This window comes from Erythranthe guttata, chromosome 1 (assembly GCF_056151865.1).
Source record: "Erythranthe guttata isolate IM_541 chromosome 1, IM_541, whole genome shotgun sequence".
NCBI lineage: Eukaryota > Viridiplantae > Streptophyta > Magnoliopsida > Lamiales > Phrymaceae > Erythranthe > Erythranthe guttata.
Window position 1 is genome coordinate 13,096,871 of NC_142533.1, and position 22,431 is coordinate 13,119,301.

The window sequence follows — 22,431 nt, forward strand, 5'->3', positions numbered from 1 at the left end:
TATTTATTTTTATTTTAATAACCTACGTAGAAAAACTATTTGGTTATGTCATGAAGAGTTTGCGTTTTTGTGTTACAATACGCAACTGTAATAACTTGAAATCATAGTTTCTATTGAAGCTAGTTTAATGGTACTATATATTATATGCAATTGAAAAATCTGCGTTTTAACTTTTCTGTGTTAAATTTTTAAATCAATTATGTGATAAGTAATTGTATTTTGATGGTTCATCGTAAACTGTATAGATGAATTCTATATGTGAACTATTATTTAAACTCGATTGTTAAAATATTGATGCTTACATATTTCCATCAGATCTTCTGCATGGAGAACAAAAATCATTAATTGAATGTTTTGTTTGGAAACATGTACATGTTATGTTAGTGTTCACATCAATTTGGATTATTTTAGTGACATCTATACATAAAAAGTTTTTTTTAGAATAATTTGTCTTCAATATTCTGTGATAAATTATTTTGGTTTGCGAGTTTAAAATTCTTTATGAATTTGAAAATTGTATAGATGGCTTCAATCAATGATACCACCCTTAAGGTTGTCGGTGCAACCGAAAAACCAAACAAGTTTACGGGCACGGACTTTGCTATTTGGAAGAACAAAATGTTCTTTTACCTTACTATCATGAATTTTGCTAAGTTTCTCAATGAGGAGGCACCTAAGGCGAAAGGAGAAACTTCCGAAAATAACAAGGAAGTCTTCCTAGCCATTGATGCGTGGTGTCACTATGTTTTTCTATGCTGTAACTACATCTTAAATTGCTTGGACGAACCGTTGTACAAAGTTTATAGTCCTATAAAGAATGTTAAACTTTTGTGGGATAGTTTGTCCAAGAAATACAAGTCGGAAGATGTGGGCTATAGGAAGTTTTTAGGGGACAAATTTCAATTTTATCGAATGGTCGATAGCAAAACTGTGAGTGAGCAAGTGAACGAACTCCAACTCATGATCTATGATATTCTCGCCGAGGGTCATGAGGTGAGTGAATCCTATCAAATTGCTGCCATAATTGGAAAGCTTCCACCGAGTTGGATGGAGTTCAAACGCTACCTAAGGCACAAGAAATCGGTTGCCAAATGGACGATTGAGGAACTCATAGCAAGGCTCAAGACCGAGGAGGATAATAAAATTACCAACAAGGGTGGTCAATTTGTGGCTAAGGCACACCTAGTGGAGAGCTCGAAGCAGAGCAACAAGTTAAAGGGTCTTACATTCAACAAACGACCAAATAACAAGAAACACAAGAGGTTCGCGGGGGCGTGCTTCGTTTGTGGAAAGAATGGACACCTTGCGAAGGATTGCCGCCACCGGAAAGAAAATATTAAAAATGAAGCTAACATCATCGTAGACTTAGCCGCTTCCGATAAAGGCAACATGCACTTTTCAGCAGTTGTAACAGAGGCCTACCTATTGAGCGATACTCGAGGATGGAGGGTAGACACTGGAGCTACACGTCACATTTGCTATGACAAGAGCATGTTCTCCTCCTACAAAAAGTTGGAACAAGAATGAAAGCTCTTCATGGGAAATGATGCTTATTCGGTGGTTGAAGGACAAGGACAAGGACAAGTGGTCCTAAAATTCACTTCTGGGAAAGATGTTACGTTGAACGATGTGCTACATGTTCCGGATATTATGAATAATTTAATTAGTGGTTCGATCCTAACCAAGAAATGTTTCAAGTTGGCTTTTGAGTCAGACAAATTTGTGCTAACCAAAGGAGGGTTTTACGTAGGAAATGGATACCTATGTGACGGTCTCTTTAAAGCGAACGTAGCCGTTATCGGCAAGAACTAAGTTATTATATAATATTAGTAATATTTAGTGTATTTTCTTTTGTGATATGATTTGTAAGAACTTATTATATTTATAAAATGTCTTTATATGTTAGGGTATATAAAATAAAGAATTTTATTCCAAAAGGTTTTGACGAGTAATGTTTTCATTAAAATTGCCTTATATTTTTGTAAGTCTACTTATTGATTTAAACTATGAGTTGAATTTAGGCAGAATCAATTATTTGTTTATACTTTAAATAAGCATTCATGTGAGTGGTGCTTGATTTCTCTGTTTTCAAAACTTTTGTAAGTTAGCTCTTGGGGAAAAAGAAGAAAAAAAAAAAGAAAAGCAAATGTGTATTCGTGAAATACAAAATAAGAAGATAAAAAACTTCTTAAATTCGATAGAGTGGCTAATATGAGTAACTTGTTTGTGGGCAAGGAAAAATCATTGCACCCTATAAACATCGAATTGGGTAGTCATATGGAAAAATCAGGATTTAAAGACACGATTAAACTTGAGTTTATCGAACAACTTTAAATATCTCAAAATGTGGGGTATTTGACTACAAGTTAAATATGTTCGTATATGTCCTTGAGGGATATAGCGAGGCAATATAATTAGATATTCGATTTAAAAAACAATCAATTAACAATTGCTCTCATACTTTACTAAAAATCCTCAATGTAGCGTTATCGATATTTACGAAAAACACGAAAATGTGTTAGACACTAATATAGTAATATAATTATGTTATACAACAACATTATAGTTAATATTATTGTGTTTGCCAGGGAAAAAATGTCAAGAAAAAATTCAAAACAAATAAAAAAATCAACCAGATTGTTCACGGCGGTGGCGGGAATTTTGTTTTGAAAAAATAATTCATATAAGAGAAGGTCAACGTTGTTGATTAGCGGCAGCGGCAGTGACAGGATAATAAGTTCAGAAAAAATATTAAAAGAAAAAAATAAATAAATAGCCAGAAACTGACGGTCAAAATTGGTTAATTGAGTTAAATTATAGTTTAAAAGATGCATGTGAAATATATTAGAGTTTAAGAGGGTATTTTTATTTTTTATAGACAATTTGCGTCTTGTCTCTCCTTTTATATAAAGATGTTTTTTTTTGTAGACCTAGTTGCCCCTTACATTAATAGTTAGGGGTAATGGCAAATAGGCCCATGACAAGGGCACTTAATTAAAATAGGGACATCCAACTTTTTTGTCTTTCAAATAAATCCACCCCATTCAAACTTATTTGCAAATAAGGAAAATCCCTTTATATATACCAAAATTACCCTCAATTCATTTGAAACCCAATTTAACTCCAATTTCATGATTTACACCCCAATTTAGCCCAATTTCATCAATTAACCAATTTTAACCCAAATTTCAATTTTGACCCCAATTTTAACCCTAATTCGTATCAATTCCACCCATTATGCTCTAACTTCTTTAATATTACACATTGACCCCGGATTTTAACAAATATATCACATTAACCCCCAAAACTTTTTTTTTTCAGAAAATAATTTTTTTCTGAAATATTTTTTTTCCGGCCAGATTCCGCCGTTGACCGCCGGAGACCGCCGGTCTCCGGCGTTGACTATTTTTTTTTTTTTTAATTTTGTTTTTCTGAAAAAAATTTCCGGCCGGTCAACGGCCGTTGACCGCCGGGTCTCCGGCGTTGACTTTTTTTTTTTTTTTTTTCTTAAAAAAATATTTTAATTAATTTTACTGTCTTGGCTGCTAAATTACTGTCTCCGGCAGCTATTTAATTGTCGGAGACAGTAATTTAACTGTTAATTGACTTTTTTATTCTTAAAAAAAATATTTTTAATTAATATTACTGTATTCGTTGCTAAATTACTGTCTCCAGCAGTTATTTAACTGTCGGAGACAGTAATTTAACTGTTAATTGACTTTTTTATTCTTAAAAAAAATATTTTTAATTTTATATTACTGTATTCGTTGCTAAATTACTGTCTCCAGCAGTTATTTAACTGTCGGAGACAGTAATTTAACTGTTAATTGACTTTTTTATTCTTTAAAAAAATATTTTTAATTAATATTACTGTATTCGTTGCTAAATTACTGTCTCCAGCAGTTATTTAACTGTCGGAGACAGTAACTTAACTGTTAATTGACTTTTTTATTCTTAAAAAAAATATTTTTAATTAATATTACTGTATTCGTTGCTAAATTACTGTCTCCAGCAGTTATTTAACTGTCGGAGACAGTAACTTAACTGTTAATTGATTTTTTTTTTTTTTTTTTTTTCCCTTAAAAAAAATTTATTTTAATTAATATTACTGTCTTGGATGTTAAATTACTGTCTCCAACAGTAATTTAACTGTCTTAGACAATAATATTAATAATATTACTGTTCGGAAAAATAATATTCATAATATTACTGTCCCAAACAGTAATATTACTGTTTGAGACAGTAATTTAGTAGTCAAGACAGTAATATTAATTAAAATATTTTTTTTCTAAGAAAAAACAATTCAAAAAAAAAAAAAAGTCAACGCCGGAGACCGGCGGTCAACGGTGGTTGACCGGCCGGAAAAAAAAAATCAGGAAAAAAAATTTCAAAAAAAAAAAAAAAAAAAAAAAAAAAAAAAAAAGTCAACGCCGGAGACCGGCGGTCTCCGGCGGTCAACGCCGGAATCTGGCCGGAAAAAAAACAGTTCAGAAAAAAAATTATTTTCTGAAAAAAAAAAGTTTTGGGGGTTAATGTGATATATTTGTTTAAATCCGGGGTCAATGTGTAATATTAAGGAAGTTAGAGCATAATGGGTGGAATTGTTAAGAATTATATTATTGAGGGTATTTTAGACTAAAGACATGGGGATGGGCTTAATTGAGAGACTGTTTTTTTTGTGGACTAAAATGCATTTAAGTCCCATGTGATGGGCCTTTTTGCCATTTGCCCTAATAGTTATTAGTATTTTACCTCGTGTGTTGCACGAGCGGATATTGAAAAAAATATAAGAAAAGAAAAATTAGAAATTAGTATACATATATGAAATGTACAATAGCAAAGCAATGGAACACCGGAAATGTAAAATTTTCAGTAATTGCAATAATAATCTATATATCTATTTTAACAATAAAGTTTAATGTACATACGTGTGCTATAAAAAATGAGAGAAAAATTAGTGTTGGAAGAGAAAAAAAAAAAGAAAAAAAATAATTAAAAATAAAAAACAAACGTGAAAAAAAAAAATTCAAATTTGATCGTGTTTAGTGGAGAAGGGGAAAAGGAAGAAAAAGAGAAAAACAAAGTAATTAAAAAAACGTGCCTAGTAAAAAAAGAGAGAAAATTTAGTGCTGGAAGAGAAAAAAAAAAGAAGAAAAAAAGAAAAAAAAAGAAAATATTTAAAAATAAAAAATGTGAAAAAAAAAATTAATCGTGTTTATTGGGCAAGGGAGAAAAGGAGGAGGAAGAAGAAGAAGAAAAAAAATTAAAGAAAATTGAAACGCCTTCTATAAAAAGGAAGAAAAAACAAATAATTTTGAATGGCTATAAAAAAAAGAGAAAAATAAAGAAAACAAATATTTCACAAAAATATTTGTAAGAAAAAACTTTTAGGATTTCGGGCAAACCTTTCTTTTATATATACATATTATATTATTTACTAGTGTTTCACCCACCTGTGCAATCCACGGGGACCTTTCAAAATTTCAAAATTGGGGAAATATGCAATACCCTCCTCAAATGGAAAATAGTTTGAACCAAATGGAATTAACTTTTAAAGAGTTTTGCCTACACCCAAGTTTCATTCTTAATCAGTGAGACCCCGCTGACCAGACATGATAAGACTAAAGTGCTCCTATATGGTTAGGTTTTTAATGTGATACAATTTTATCTCTCTCTCTCTCTCTCTCTCTCTCTCTCAATTTATTTTCTTCTTTTTTTTTTTCTTCTTCTTCTTCTTTTTGCAGATGTGTAACCGCCGGCGCTCTCCTTCATCCTTTTCACACCACCGACGTAGTCCGTTCGCCGCTTTTCGTTGGATGCGTGATTTCTACATAGATATTCCCCTTTTTCGTTATCTCTTTTGGTATCCCAGGTTTTTTTTTTCCGGCCACCACCACCACCATAACTGCTCTCTTTCATTCACCGTCGTTGTAGTCGACTCCGCCTCCCTCCCCTTCGTTATTTTCGATTTTTTTTGTTTTTTTTCTCTCCAGATCTGAAGCAGCAGCATCAACGTGACTATAGTCTGGTTCAAATATGACTATTGTTGATTCACTCGATTAGTGATTTATTAATTTCTCGTGTTCGTTGTCTCTCTCGATTTCTCTCTCTTTACACCACCATCGTCTCCACATAGATTTGTACACCACCACCGCTCGTTGCCGCCGTCTCCTCCTCCCTTTCCACGTAAGGCTCTTTCTCTCTTTTTCGTTATCTTTCTCGATTTCTCATTTGTTTTCTTCTTCAGATTTGTCCACCACCATCCCCGCCCCTCTCACTCTCTTTCCTTCACCACCGCCACCACCGACGTTGTCGTCGACTCCCCCTCCCTCTCTTTCGTTATTTTTTTATCTTTATTTATGTATTTTTCGATTTCTCTTCTTTTTTTTTTTTTTTTCAGATATGAAAATACAGTTTCAACCCAGTGATGAAAAATTTGAATACATATTTTCCTCAGTTGAGAAAAACGGGCCGGGCAAAGTGTTCAATCCTTTGAAACTTGTGTCGAACAGATGAAGGGAGTCGAACTTGGGCTCCTGCTGATGTTGCGAGGAATATTAACACTGTATGGCAAGACGGTTTGCTATCCGAGTTTCTCAAAATTTGTGAATATAAAATTAAATCTTTGCAGGCGCTTAGACTTCAATTTTAGGTCAAGTGAATTGAAGAGTCGGTTTCAAGTGAGAACTTAATTAATTTTTCCTGTTATGATGCACAATTTTGTTAGTTTCGTGTTTGTTTATTTCCTTCTTTTCATTTAGGTTTATTTCGATTCATGTAGCACCCCCCTTCTAGTCCGGCGATAAATCGAACCGGTTATCGGATATTTATACATGTAGCGGAAGCAAAGGATCTCTTTGTAATTTTTGAAACTTTGAAATGGGACCAAAATGCAATTATTAAAACTTTGCATTTTTTTTTGAAATCTTTCTTAGGTTACTTTTAACCGAATAGAGGTTTCGTTTGGAAACAAGTTTCGAGAGGAGGTTTTTCGTTCGAGTGCTACAATATCAACTATCGATTTTGGTTCGAAAAGAAATCAGAGTTGGAAAGGGTATTTTGGTGAATAATTCGAAAATTACTAGTTGAGGCGTGAAAAATAACGAAATTGCCAAACGGACTATTTTATGATAGGAATTAAGTACGATTAATACCGGAAATGAATTCGAAAGGTACGAAAAGGAAAATATTTCGGTTTAATACTACATCACCAAAAGAAAATAACCAACAGACTTTAGCATCGTTCATAGGCCCTCGTACAACTTCCAAAAATCCGGGCAAGACCTCAATCCGCTACTCGATCCATCCCGGTTGAGGGTTACTAGCACTACTACCTGCAATTAAAAGGCATCTATATGAGCTATAAAACTCAGTAAGAAATTCGATTAAATATAGAACTTTGAAAAATACGTTATATATAATATAAAATATTATATATCCATTCTTACCCACATTCCAAACAACACCAGACAATCGGTAATTCACGTAATTGACGGAAACACATCATTCGCACATAAACACGTACTTATGCAAAATGACTAAAATGCCCTTTTTGTGAAACTCGTGAAAAAATATTTTTCGGTTTCTCGTATTCGTGAAAGATTAATTTCTGTACCTGAATAATAAGCCTGTTACGAGCCCGTTTTCACTAAGTGGAATTAAACCACAACATTTCATCCTAGTTGGATACCGGCCCTCTATATCCGAGTTGTTTATTACCTGGTATTCCATTAATCTTTCAGTTTAAAAACCGTGAAATGCATCTTTTTCAAAATCATGCTTATGACAATAATAATAAGACCAACACATAACATCTCAAATATCAATCAAGTGCCACAAAATCACACAAATATCACAATTTACCACATATTTATAATTTGGACAAAACCCCCCAAATTCACACACATAAACACACACAACCACACACGGCACACACCACATACACCTTCAGCACACACACACACACACACACACACACACACACACACACACACACACACGTATTCAGCACACACACATGCAGCCACGTATTAAAACATCACCATTTAATATTAAAACCATGCTTGTAAAGCAAGCACCTTTTTTCACCTTTCATTTAATAAACTTATTACCACTTTCAGGTAATAATTCTTTCCAATAAATTACAGAAGTAATAAAAACTTCCATGCAGCAAATTAGGGTACAAAATCCCAAATCTCATCACTCATAGTTATTTAATCAAAGATATAAAAGCACAAAACATAATAAATGACATGCAAAATATCCTAATTTTGAAATAATAGCAAATCAATTCTAAAAATTCCCAAATTAAATCCTAGAGTTCCTTACTAATCCAAGTTTCAGATTCCGAAATTAATTTAAATTTATACAAAGTTTTTAATTTTCTTGAAATTAAAAACTAGAAAACTCCCCTTTTTCTTTTAAAAATCCAAAAGTCTAATATAACCTTAATTACTTTGAAAACTCTGTAAATAAAACTTTTCCTCATTTAATACTTGCTGGAAAACAGATTCAAACTTTAGAAATGAGAGATTGTTCAGAAATTGCAGTTTTGACCCCAAAGTTTCAAGATTTACACATGCAACCACACTAAAAGTTCAAAATCCACTTTTTCATGAAAAACCCTTAAAAATCTGAAATTTTAATTCAATCAATGCAGAAAACAAAGTTAAAAAGTTACTTTATGCAGAAATTTCGAAAATTATATATTTTACCCCAAAATCTCTAGATCTATACATGCAAGACCACTAGAAGTTCAAAAAACAATTTTTTCTTGCAAAACCTTTTTAAATCCGAAATTTTTGGTCAATAAATGCTGGAAAAAAGTTTTGAAAACACATTTAGGATTAACTTCATGAAAATTACAGATTTGGCCCAAAAATCTTTCGATCTACACATGCAACCCCATAAAAGTTCAAAAAATCATTTTTTCTTGAAACCCCTTTTTGAAATCTGAATTTTTTTAATGCTATTGGCCAATAAAACTTGTATCTACCCACTATCAACATAGATGATGCATGCAAGAACAAGAAATCAACACTCAACACCTCTTTTCCATTTTTCCCCAAAAAGCCCTAATTTGTTTCGAAATCACTCCAAATGTTTTAAGAAATTTTGAAAACTATTTTAATACTATTGATGCCATTTAATTGCAGCAAGAAATTAGAATTTCTTACCTGAAAATCGAAGAGAAGAAAACAACCGAGAGAAGAGATGCATTCAAACGCCGAAATCTAACCAAGCTACTTTGATTGTGAATGAAATGGTGTGAGCTTCTAAGAGAGATGTATTGTTATCTCCCGTAAGTAGGCAAGAAGTCTTGATGGTGTTTTTGGTGTACTCTATCGCAAGGGTTAAATAGGAGACCTTCATTTTCATTTTTGGAATTTTCTTGAAAATGGGAATTGAGGTGGAAGAAGAAGAAGGCCGATGGTGGAGGTGATGGCTTAGGTGGAGAGAAACGGAGAAGACAAGTAAGGAAAGTATGTGGAAGAAGAAGAAGAAAGGAGGGTGTCTTTTCGGCTTACTTTGAGTGTGGGATTAGATAAATGATCATTGTGTGCCAAGTGGAAAGGCATGCAAATTAACACTAATTTATTTATTAAAAATAAACTCAACTTGCACACGACACACACAATCCGGACATATATATATATATATATATATATATATATATATATATAATCACACTATAGTACTATATTTTTACTTCACATAAGTTTCCACATTTTTAAAATAATCTACCAAATAATTAAAACATGTAATTATTCACAAAAGTCACGTAATTCGCGAAATTCCTAAAATTTCAATATTCGAAAATGATACCAAATCACATAAATCACACATATATACGAATTTCACAAAATAAATGTCATGAAATCACCATATTCCGGATAATTAAATAATGCATGTAATTATTCACGTAAGTCACATAATTAGATTCACGTAATTCATATAATTACTATCGCGTAATAATGATATCACCTAAGGATTATCGAGTTAGGAATTTTAAGTTCGGGTTTTAAGGTTTTCGGGTTTGGGGAAAGGTGGGGTGTTACAATCTGCCCCCCTAAAGAAATTTTGTCCCCAAAATTGTTACTTGAACAACTGGGGGTAACGTTCGCACATTTCTTCTTCTCGTTCCCATGTGGTTTCTTCGGGCGTATGGTTTTGCCAAAGGATTTTAACGAATTTTAGGTTTCGATTTCGAAGGGTTTTGGTTTTGGAATCAAGTATTTGGGAAGGTTTCTCTTCGTAGGAAAGATTAGGGTTTAGTTCAATCGATTCGGTTTCCAATACGTGGTCTGGACTGCGAATGATTTTCCAAAGCATTGAAACGTGGAAAACATTGTGAAAGTTGGATAGATTGGGTGGTAAGGCTAGTCGATAGGCGGAGTACCGACTTTGTCGAGAAATTCGAATGGGCCAATAAATCGCGGTGCTAATTTTCCCTTTTTCCCAAATCGCATAATTCCTTTGAAAGGCGCCACTTTTAAGAATACGGAGTCGCCGACTTTGAATTCGAGATCTCTCCTTCGAGTGTTGGCATAGCTTTGTGGCCGATCTTAGGCGATACACGTTTTCTCTCGAATATTTTTTATTATGTCGACGGTTTGTTGGACTAGGTCGGGACCAAGGAATTTTCTTCCGCCAATTTTGTCCCAATGGAGCATAACCTACACTTGTGGGCGTAAATAGCTTCGTGTGGTGCCATTCCAATTGATGAGTGAAAGCTATTGCTGTACGCGAACTCGATTAGTGGGAGGCGGGATTCCCGATTTCCTCCAAAGTTGAGAATGCAAGCGCGGAGAAGATCTTCTAGGGTTTTGATAGTTCGTTCGGATTGGCCATCGGTTTGGGGGTGATAGGTTGTTCTAAAGTTTAATCGCGTTCCGAGGGTTTGTGTAAACTTTTGCAGAATTTTGACGTAAATTGGGGGTCTCGGTCGGAAATAATTGTGACGGGGACGCCGTGAAGTCGGACTATCCCACGGACGTATAGTTCGGTCAGCTTCTTTAGACTGAAGGTCATTCGGACCGGAAGAAAGTGAGCCGTTTTGGTCAGTCGGTCAACGATCACCCAAATGGCGTCGGATACCCTTTGGGTCTTCGGAAATCCTTTGCACGAAGTCCATTGTGATAGCTTCCCATTTCCATTCCGAAAATTGAAGTAGACCTCCGGGCCTTTGATGTTCTGCTTTGACGTTGGTGGTTTTGGGCTTGTTCTCGGATTAAGTTCGAGAGATTGTTAATGGTTTTATTGGCGTCTTGTGGTTCGTTGGTGGAAGTGCTCGGGTTCCCTCGGGTTATACGTCTCGCCATTACTTCTATATTAATTACCATTAATGAGTAAAGCAAGTAAAACATATAAAGAAAATAATACACATACTTTACCGGATGGTCCGAGCTTCGTGTCTCGAGTAGTCTCTAAACTCATGAAGTTTATACGAGTATCTATGAACCATTCTCTGATACCACTCTTGTAGAACCCCCCTTCTAGTCGGTCAATAAATCGAACCGGTTTATCGGATATATGGGACCAAAATGCAATTATTAAAACTTTGCATTTTTTTTTGAAATCTTTCTTAGGTTACTTTTAGCCGAATAAAGGTTTCTTTTGGAAACAAGTTTCGAGAGAGGTTTTTCGTTCGAGTGCTACACTATCAACTATCGATTTTGGTTCGAAAAGAAATCAGAGTTGGAAAGGGTATTTTGGTGAATAATTTGAAAATTACTAGTTGAGGCGTGAAAAATAACGAAATTACCAAACAGACTATTTTATGATAGGAATTAAGTACGATTCATACCGGAAATGAGTTCGAAAGGTACGAAAAGGAAAATGTTTTGGTTCAATACTACATCACCAAAAAAAATAACCAAAAGACTTTAGCATCGTTCATAGGCCCTCATACAACTTCCAAAAACCCGGGCAAGACCTCGAGCCGCTACTCGATCCATCCCGGTTGAGGGTTACTAGACCACTACCTGCAATTAAAAGGCATCTATATGAGCTATAAAACTCAGTAAGAAATTCGATTAAATATCGAACTTTGAAAAATACGTTATATATAATAAATATTATATATCCATTCTTACCCACATTCCAAACAACACCAGACAATCGGTAATTCACGTAATTGACGGAAACACATCATTCGCACATAAACACGTACTTATGCAAAATGACTAAAATGCCCTTTTGTGAAACTCGTGAAAAAATATTTTTCGTTTTCTCGGATCCGTGAAAGATTAATTTATGTACCTGAATAATAAACCTGTTACGAGCCCGTTTTCACTAAGTGGAATCAAACCACAACATTTCATCCTAGTTGGATACCGGCCCTCTATATCCGAGTTGTTTATTACCCGGTATTCCATTAATCTTTCAGTTTAAAAATCGTGAAATGCATCTTTTTTCAAAATCATGCTTATGACAATAATATGACCAACACATAACATCTCAAATATCAATCAAGTGCCACAAAATCACACAAATATCACAATTTACCACGTATTTATAATTTGGGCAAAACCCCCCCAATTCACACACATAAACACACACAAGCACACACGGCACATACCACATACACCTTCAGCACACACATACACACACACACACACACACACACACACACACGCACACACACACACACACACACACACACACACACGCACACACACACACACACACACACACACACACACGCACAATTTCAGCACACACACATGCATGGATGTAGAGCGCGCGGATGTGGAGTGCATGCGCGGATGCTGATGCGGAGAGCGCAGGTGCGTACGAGGATATGGAGCGCGCGGATGCGGAGCGCATGCGCGGAAGCGGATGCGGAAAGTGAGAATGTGGAGAGAGCGGATGCGGAAAGCACGGAAGCGGAGCGCATGCGCGGATCCGGAGCGCGCGGAAACTGATGCGGAGAGCGCAGATGCGGAGTGCATGCGCGGATGAGGATGTGGAGGGGGCGGATGTGGAGCGCATGCACGGATGCTGATGCGGCGCTGATGTGGAGATCGCAGATATGGAGCGCACGTGCGGATGAGGATGTAGAGCGCGCGGATGTGGACCACATGCGCGGATGCTGATGCGGCGCGGATGTGGAGAGCGCAGTTGCGGAGCGTATGCGCGGATGTGGATGTAGAGCGCGCGGATGCGGAGCGCATGCGCGGATGCTGATGTGGAGTGCATATGCGGATACGAAAGTGGAGTGCATGCACAGATGCGGATGTTGAGCACATGCGCGGATGCGGATCGCGCGCTCATTGATAGGGGCGCGAGGTTGGGGATGTGTTATCCTTGGAGTAGAGAGATCATACCCAGCTCTTGAGATGGGATGTGAAACCGTTGGAGTTGAAAGGTACGGAGGATGTACCACCCTTTAGACGAGATGTCCAACCATTTGAATGAGATGCCAAACCTTGGGGTGGGAAAGCCCCCAGTTTAGGATAAGGCGATCACGAACCATGTTTTGGTTTTGAAGGACAGCAAGTGTCGTTGACATCATTGGAATGATGAGCTCGTAAGGGAGAGGCATTGCCTCTCGGAGATGAACGTGGGCGATGTTGCGCAGTTCGCGCTTCTCGGCAATGAGTGGGTTGTTACATTCGAGACCTTTGGATGGATGCGCACGACACACTTGCTTGGTGGTTGTCATGTTATAGCGGTAGTTGTGCCACGGGTGGAGCCGTAGGAGGAGCGTTGGCTCCTGCTACGACGATGTGTTGTGCCGTTGCTTCAGGGGTAGCACGAGTTGAAGCTTCCGATTCATATGCTGAAGGTCTTCTTCGGTTATCTTAACCGTTAGATAAGAGAGGAGAAGTGGATCCTATTGAGGACCTAGTGGGGCCTCGAGAAGAGGAGCTTTACTACCGTTGGGGTGATGAATGATGCCGCCACTGCTTCAGTGGAACGAGTTATAGTTTCTGCACTCATACGCTGAAGGTCCTCATCGGTTATCTGAACCGTTCGAGGAGCAAGTAGAAGTTGATCTTGTTGAAGCTTCCGCGGTCATACAGTAAAGGTCCTCATCGGTTATTTGAACCGTTCGAGGAGCAAGTAGAAGTTGATCCTGTTGAAGCTTCCGCGGTCATACTCTGAAGGTCCTCTTCGGTTATCTGAACCGTTCGAGAAGCAAGGAGCAATTGATCCTGTTGAGGACCCTGTGGGACCTCGCAAGGGGAGCGTTCGCTCCCTTTGTGATGATGTATGGTGCCACTGTTTCAGTGGGCCGAGTTGAAGCTTCTGCAATCGTACACTGAAGGTCCTCTTCAGTTATTTGAACCGTTCGAGGAGCAACGGGAAGTAGACCCTGCTACGTCCCCGTTGGGGGCTCGCGAGGATGAACTTATGTTGGACCCCGAACGCGGGGAGGGGGAATCAGCAAGCCAGAGCCTCCACGAGGTGGGAGGTTGTTAGCATTGAAGGGTCTCCTCGGTTATATGAACAGTTCGAGGAGCGGGAAGAAGTGGATCATGTTGAGGATCTAGTAAGACATCACGAGGAGAATCTCATGGTGGATCCCGAGCACGAGTAAGAGGAAGTGGCAAGCCAGAGCCTCCACGAGGTTGGAGGTTGTTAGTAGTGTCACGCTCCCCTTGAGCAGATGCCTCAAGGCCATCCGGCGCGCTACGTGATCTTGTTTGCCTTCCCACAGACGACACCATTATGATGATGCTAAAGTTAGATCACCTTAAAGTGTTGAAATAGGATGAGCTGGAGGAGCAGAGTGTCTCACTAGCTCACGAGCTTGATGACCTTGAGATACCCGCGATCATAGAATACGTGAACTAGGCCGAGGGTTAATCCGGCAGAAACCCCTCCGACGCTCAAGTGAGACGTGCGGATAGTAAAAATAATCCAGATAATACATGTTGTAGTATTGCTCAGATAATAGGACGTACCTTAAGGAATGAGTTCAAATGATTATTTATAGCTTAGTTGAGATTGTCGAGCCCAAACCTTACTTGAAGGTGATTGGGCCCCGGTGACAATGGTCTTTAATATTGGGCTTGTGGCCTAGTAGGTAAGTACTTTGTAGGCCCATTGGGTTGTCCCAATTAGGCATATCACAATTCAATTCTAAAAATTCCCAAATTAAATCCTAGAGTTCCTAACTGATCCAAGTTTCAGATTCTGAATAATTTAAATTTTCACAAAGTTTCGAATTTTCTTGAAATAAAAAACTAGAAAAATCCCCTTTTCTTTTAAAAATCCAAAAATCTAATATAACCTTAATTACTTTGAAAACCTTGTAAAAAAACTTTTCACCATTTAATACTTGCTGGAAAACAGATTCAAACTTTAGAAATGAGAGATTTTCCAGAAATTGCAGTTTTGACCCCAAAGTTTCAAGATTTACACATGCAACCACACTAAAAGTTCAAAATTCACTTTTTCATGAAAAACCCTTAACAATCTGAAATTTTAATTCAACCAATGCAGAAAACAAAGTTAAAAAGTTACTTTATGCAGAAATTTTGAAAATTACATATTTTACCCCAAAATCTCTAGATCTATACATCAAGACCACTAGAAGTTCAAAAAACAATTTTTTCTTGCAAAACCTTTTTAAATCCGAAATTTTTGTTCAATAAATGTTGGAAAACAGTTTTGAAAACACATATAGGATTAGCTTCTTGAAAATTACAGATTTGGCCCAAAAATCTTTCGATCTACACATGCAACCCATAAAAGTTCAAAAATTCATTTTTCTTGAAACCCCTTTTTGAAACCCTAATTGTTTTTAATGATTTTGGCCAATAAAACTTGTATCTAACCACTATCAACATAGATGATGCATGCAAGAACAAGAAATAAACACTCAGCACCTCTTTTCCATTTTTCCCCAAAAAGCCCTATTTTTTTTCGAAATCACTCCAAATATTTTAAGAATTTCTGAAAACCATTTTAATACTATTGATGCCATTTAATTGCAGCAAGAAATCGAAATTTCTTACCTTAAAATCTAAGTGAAGAAAACAACCGAGAGAAGAGATGCATTCAAACACCGAAATCTAGCCAAGCTACTTTGATTGTGAATGAAATGGTGTGAGCTTCTCAGAGAGATGTATTGTTATCTCCTGTAAGTAGGCAAGAAGTCTTGATGGTGTTTTTGGTGTAGTCTATAGCAATGGTTAAATAGGGGACCTTCATTTTTATTTTTGGGATTTTCTTGAAAATGGGAGTTGAGGTGAAAGAAGAAGAAGGCCGATGGTGGAGGTGATGGCTTCGGTGGAGAGAAATGGGAAAGACAAGTAAGGAGAGTATGTGGAAGAAGAAGGAGAAAGGAGGGTGTCTTTTTGGGCTTACTTTGAGTGTGGGATTAGATAAATGATTAGTGTGTACCAAATGGAAAGGCATGCAAATTAACACTAATTTATTTATTAAAAATAAACTCAACTTGCACACTACACACACATAATCGGGACATATATATATATATATATATATATATATATATATATATATATATATATATATATATATATATATGATGATGCTAGAAATAGAACACCTTAGATAGTTGAAATAAGATGAGCTGGAAGAGCAGAGTGGATCACTGGCTCACGAGCTTGATGACCTTGAGATACCTGGGATCATAGAACACGTGAACTAGGCCGGGGGTTGATCCGGCGGAAACCCCTCCGACGCTCAAGTCAGACGAGCGGATAGTAGAAATAATTGAGAGAATGTGACTCCTCGTATTATTTAGATAGATAGGGCTTACCTTTAGCAAATGAATTATATCGTTACTTATACCTTTGATGAGATCGTTGGGCCCAAACCTTATTTGAAGGTGATTGGGCCTCGGTGATATTGGTCTTCAATATTGGGCTCGTGGCCCAGTAGGTAAATAAATTGTAAGTTCTTTGGGTTGACCCAATTAGGCATATCATTAATCCCCCCACTCTCGAGTCGATGTGGGGGCCATGTCGAAATGGGTGACATATCGTGTCGAGAGTAAAAATTGTAGTAGTCGCTCGTTGGCGTAAGGCCTGATGGTGTGTGAAAACGCGTTGGAGCGTGTGTCGGAGGGGAGTGAAGGCGCGTTGGCGCGTAGCGCGACCAAAATGTCGCGATGTAAATTACTTGAGTCGTCGGTGTTGTTATCTCCTCGTGGGAGTTGTTTATTTATTGACGTTGTCAATGGTTTGACGCGTTGCTTATATGTGTTTACATATAGCCGTGTGCGTGATGTACTTGATGAGTGGATCAGGCTCTCAAGATTTTGTTTTTCTTATATGGGGATCGTGCCCCTTGTTAGACCTCGTGGGTCGTACGTATGTTTGGACCGTGGCCACATTTTAATAAACGACCCGTCGAAAACAAGTAGAGAAATTTGAGTAATCAAGCTGGCCAGGCTATATAGATTCTCATAATATCTCTAAGTATTTCTAAGGTTGGATTTGTAGTGCCGAGCGAGTTGGCTCCTCGTGGGAGTTGCCTGGCAACGGGTTGTAGGACCGAGCTAGTTGGCTCCTCGTGGGAGTTGTCTCGCAAGCCCCCCACTCTCGATTCGATGTGGGAGATAAGTCGAGAAGGGTACCGAATCGTGTCGAGTGTAGATCGATGTTGTAGTGTTCCGTTAATTCTTCGCGTGGTGTGGAGGAATAATTTTTATTTACCCATTGGAGAGTGCGCGCGATTTAGTGAGGCGCGTTGGAGAGCACGCGCAATTTGGTGGAGCGCGTTGAAATTCGTGTGCGATTTGATGAAACGAGTAAAAATCCGGACGCGATTTGGTGGAGCACGCTAAAATTCGCGCGATTGGGTAGAGGGGAGGAGGCTGGTGAGCCGGGATATCAAGCCGCGTGAATTTGAGTGGAGAGAGCAGCACGAATATGGAGCCGCGCGACTTAAGCCGCGCGTTCTGCTGTGAGAAGGGGAGCCGTTATTGGTCCTTTTTCGCCCATTTTCGCGGAGCGTCAACTTGTTTCTTCTCCGGATCATAATTTGGCATCGAATAATGGAATTAACAATGTTATAGATGTGTTGGTACTAGTAGGAGACGTCTTAGGTCCCAATTTGTAGATTTTAGGAGTGATAGTGAAGAATCAGAGGGATCCGAGAGTGATGTAAATCCGGATGGAGATGTGGGATGTGAACCCGCTTTGGGTTGAAAAGTAAGGGTGGAGTTCAACCATTGGGATGAGATGCCCAACCTTAGCGTGGGATAACCCCCCAACTTAGGATGAGACGATCACGTACCCTTGGGATGAGATGCCTAACCTTGGGTGGGATAACCCCCAACTTAGGATGAGGCGAGCACGTACCCTTGGGATGAGATGCCTAACCTTGGGTTGGGATAACCCTCAACTTAGAATGAGGTGATCACGTACCCTTGGGATGAGATGCCTAACCTTGGGGTGGGATAACCCCCAACTTATGATGAGGCGATCACGTACCCTTGGTGAACGAAATATTTTGGGGGCATTGTAAACCCCCAGGGAGTCGATAACCCTTGGCGAGCGAAATGTTTATGGGGAACGGTAAACCCCTAGGGAGTCGATAACCCTTGGCGAACGAAATATTTTGGGGCAGAGGTAAGCCCCAGGAATTCGATAACCCTTGGCGAATGAAATATTTTGGGGGCAGATTTAAACCCCCAGGGAGTCGATAACCCATGGCGAACGAAATATTTTGGGGGCAGATGTAAGCCCCCAGGGAGTCTATAACCCATGCTAGCATTGAAGGGCCTCGTCGGTTGTCTGAACCGATCGAGGGGCGGGAAGAAGTGAATCATGTTGAGGATCTGGTGGGACATCCGAGGAAGGTCTCGTGGTGGATCCCGAGCACAAGGATGAGGAAGTGGCAAGCCAGAGCCTCCACGAGGTGGGAGGTCGTCAGCAGTGTCACACTCCCCCTGGGCAAATGTCTCAAGGCCATCGTGCGCGCTACGTGATTATGTCTGCCTTCCCACAGACGGCGCCAAAATGATGATGTTAGAAATAGAACACCTTAGATAGTTGAAATAAGATGAGATGGAAGAGCAGAGTGGATCACTGGCTCACGAGCTTGATGACCTTGAGATACCTGCGATCATAGAACACGTGAACTAGGCCGGGGTTGATCCGGCGGAAACCCCTCCGACGCTCAAGTCAGACGAGCGGATAGTAGAAATAATTGAGAGAATGTGACTCCTCGTATTATTTAGATAAATAGGGCTTACCTTTAGCAAATGAATTATATCGTTACTTATACCTTAGATGAGATCGTTGGGCCCAAACCTTATTTGAAGGTGATTGGGCTCGGTGATATTGGTCTTCAATATTTGGCTCGTGGCCCAGTAGATAAATAAATTGTAAGTCCATTGGGTTGACTTAATTAGTTATATCAATATAGTACTATATTTATACTTTACATAAGTTACTACATTTCGAAAATAATCTACCAAATAATTAAAACATGTAATTATTCACATAAGTCACGTAATTCACGAAATTCCTAAAATTTGAATTTTCGGAAATGATACCAAATCACATAAATCACGTATATATACGAATTTCACAAAATAAATGTCATGAAATCACCATATTCCGAATAATTAAATAATGCATGTAATTATTCACGTAAGTCACATAACTAGATTCACGTAATTCGTATAATTACTATCGCGTAATAAGGATATCACCTAAGAATTCTCGGCTTAGGAATTTTAAGTTCGGGTTTTAAGGTTTTCGGCTTTTGGGAAAGGTGCGATGTTACAATTCATCGGAAGATGCATGGAAAATTGGAGTGTTTTGAGAGAGTTTTTTGGTTTATAATCTTAACAACAGCATTAACATGAATATAATCATATTCGAATATATTCGAATATTACTACAGTCATATTCAACTATAGTCATATTCGGCGTTGTAAACCTGTCGAGAAAATAATTTCAATTTTTTGTTTAAAAAAAAATTAAAAACTATTTTTATTAAAAAATATAAAAAAATAAAATTAAATAAATTATAGCTAAATAAGGTCCGAAAATAATAAAAAAAAATTATTTTCTTTATTTGGTACCATTTTTTTAGGAATTTGGAAGCAGATTTTTAGGAATTAGATTATTGTTATGGAAAGAGAGAAAAAAAGAATAATTATGACTAATTATGCTAATTGATAAAAGGGTAGAATTGGGAATAAAATTCCTAGTGGTTATTACAAAGAAAGATTTAAGGGGTGGACATATCACCATACGGGGTTTATTGGTAACGACGCCTTCAAAATTAATATCGCATGTTGTAAAACATAATACAGGACGTTGAGCAAAATGTCAAAATCCGATTGTGCTTATTTCGAAAGGATATTATTATTCATGGGTGCATAGCAAATTGCCCCATTAAAGAAAAGGGAAAGAATATCTAGGTGTGAAAATGAATGATAGTGTTAAAATATTCCAAATAAAACCCATCTTTCTGGCAAGTATAAATAAATTCCCTCCCATCTTTCTGCTATGCCCCTACTATGTACAATTAAATAATATTCTTGTCAACAATACATATCAATGGCTTTCTGGGGTAAGCAATGATTTCGTCTTCCTTGTTTTTAATTTGATAGAGATAAAAAAAAATTATATTATATTTTGTAATGGAATATATATATCTTAGTTTTTGAATACTTAATTATATTAATGGAGTGGTATTTAATTTGTATTTGTATGATGGATGTAAATGAAGCTATACAGGTGAAAAAGGGTAACCCTAAAACTCATTATTCTTGGCTAGAGAGAGATGCTAAAGGCCGTGACCTTCAAATCAAACTGGTAATTAATTCACTAGCTAATTATCCTTTATCCTAGATCGATCGATCTATTGATTATTGATTATTAATTTTGTTATTTAATTAGGCGACTCTGGTATCAGACGGCAGCAATAATAATAATAATAATAATAATAATTCAACGAGAAGTTACGTCGAATGCAAAGTGGAAAGAAATGGTGCAGTTACGATATGCAGTTTGGTACCAAACAAGTTGGAAAGTTGTCCTTTGAATCTCATGTTTAGCAAAAATGAAGTTGTTGAATTTTCAGTCATTGGTCCTTCAGCTGTCAATCTCATTGGACATTATCTCGATCATTCATCGCCCTCATCGTCGTCGAAAACGTATCCTAATTATTATTTATTAATATTTCTGTTCTTTTTTCTTATATATGTAGTCAATTGGCAAATGGAAAAATATTAAAATTGTTACTTTGTGAATAAAATAGTGATGTTGGTGAGAAATATGGAGAGGATAGTAATTGCATGGGTGAAAATTCAATTGGTGATTCTGTACTCCTCGCCACACAATCATGGAACTCAGGTTAATTAATATACTCTATACTTTAATTAATTGTTGAACCTAATAATAATTAATAAAATGATCGAGGAGTTGTTTTTATTATATAATATTTTTTAATGATGTACTTAACAGAAAATTTCACGGACAAGAAGAAGAAGAAGAAGGAGGAGGAGGAGAAAAAGAAAAATGATGTTGATTCCAACGTCGAAGCTGGATACATGTTTTCGATATTTGGGAAGTAAAAATAAATATTCATCACACATTTGTGTTGTTCTCTATTAATAATTTGTTGCCCTGGATGCTCTAGCTAAGCTACTATCTTTCTTAATAAATATTTTCTTATATTATTGTATATTGCATATGCAGTACATGTTTTTACTGCTACCAATACTGAATGTTCATCATTATTATTATTACATACGATTACTAATTAATTATATACAGTTGGACTCTTTTTAAATATGGAGTATATATTGACCTTTTTAAATATTGAGGCCCTACACTACTAAATTGGCCATCTTACTTTTTGGATGTTTCCAATTGTTAGCATTTCAAACTTAAGACAAATATATTGTTTTTTTTTTTAATTTTTTCACCATCTGATTTTTCCACTGTACAGGATTTTTCTTTCACAAGTATTTGATTTATTTTTATTATTTTTGCGAATATCCTTACAAAATATTTTTCTCTAAACTCCTGTAAACCCTAGCTTGTAGGTTCACCCATTAGAATCTTCTGCCCCAACCGAAAAATTAGTTCCACCAAATTTATTTATGTTAATTAAAATTCACTTAAACTCTCACACATAAGATATCAAAACTTCAATTAGTAACACATTAGATAAGTCGTTAATCATAATGTAACTTGACTAATTGTTCCATGATTTTGGGATATAATATATTAAAAGGAAATCAATGAAGAGTTTAAGATTTTGACTTTCATAAATATTTTCCAGTTAACATTTAATTTTCGTCTAATATAGTAAATCAATATAATATTTTAAAAATCTTAATTTACAATATTAATTTGAATAATATCTATAAGTATGAAACGAATAATATGATATAAAATATATTGCGACCCACCTAACTACACCCCAAATCTCGAATACAATCTTCTTATAATATTATCTCTAAATATTCAAAATCATTATCAT

General features: G+C 36.9%; 2 protein-coding genes across 2 annotated transcripts; both read left to right on the forward strand.

Moving 5' to 3' along the window:
• Positions 1-522: 522 nt before the first annotated feature.
• Positions 523-1,527, forward strand: LOC105976441 (uncharacterized). The gene has a single exon (XM_013001706.2). It carries the CDS (start codon positions 523-525, stop codon positions 1,525-1,527), a length of 1,005 nt encoding a protein of 334 aa, XP_012857160.2.
• Positions 1,528-20,438: 18,911 nt separating this feature from the next.
• Positions 20,439-21,670, forward strand: LOC148772871 (peptidyl-prolyl cis-trans isomerase FKBP43-like). The gene is made up of 5 exons (XM_088821217.1): positions 20,439-20,511; positions 20,671-20,756; positions 20,841-21,097; positions 21,202-21,296; positions 21,408-21,670. Exons 1-5 carry the CDS (start codon positions 20,499-20,501, stop codon positions 21,515-21,517), a joined length of 561 nt encoding a protein of 186 aa, XP_088677343.1. The 5' UTR covers positions 20,439-20,498; the 3' UTR covers positions 21,518-21,670.
• The last annotated feature ends 761 nt before the right edge of the window (positions 21,671-22,431 follow it).

Excerpts from the sequence above, each read along its gene's own strand:
- LOC105976441 (XM_013001706.2), top strand. The coding sequence starts at position 523 with ATGGCTTCAATCAATGATACCACCCTTAAGGTTGTCGGTGCAACCGAA.
- LOC148772871 (XM_088821217.1), top strand. Across the intron at positions 20,757-20,840 it reads GTGACCTTCAAATCAAACTG|GCGACTCTGGTATCAGACGG; the intron begins GTAATTAATTCA and ends TTATTTAATTAG. Across the intron at positions 21,098-21,201 it reads CCCTCATCGTCGTCGAAAAC|TGATGTTGGTGAGAAATATG; the intron begins GTATCCTAATTA and ends TGAATAAAATAG.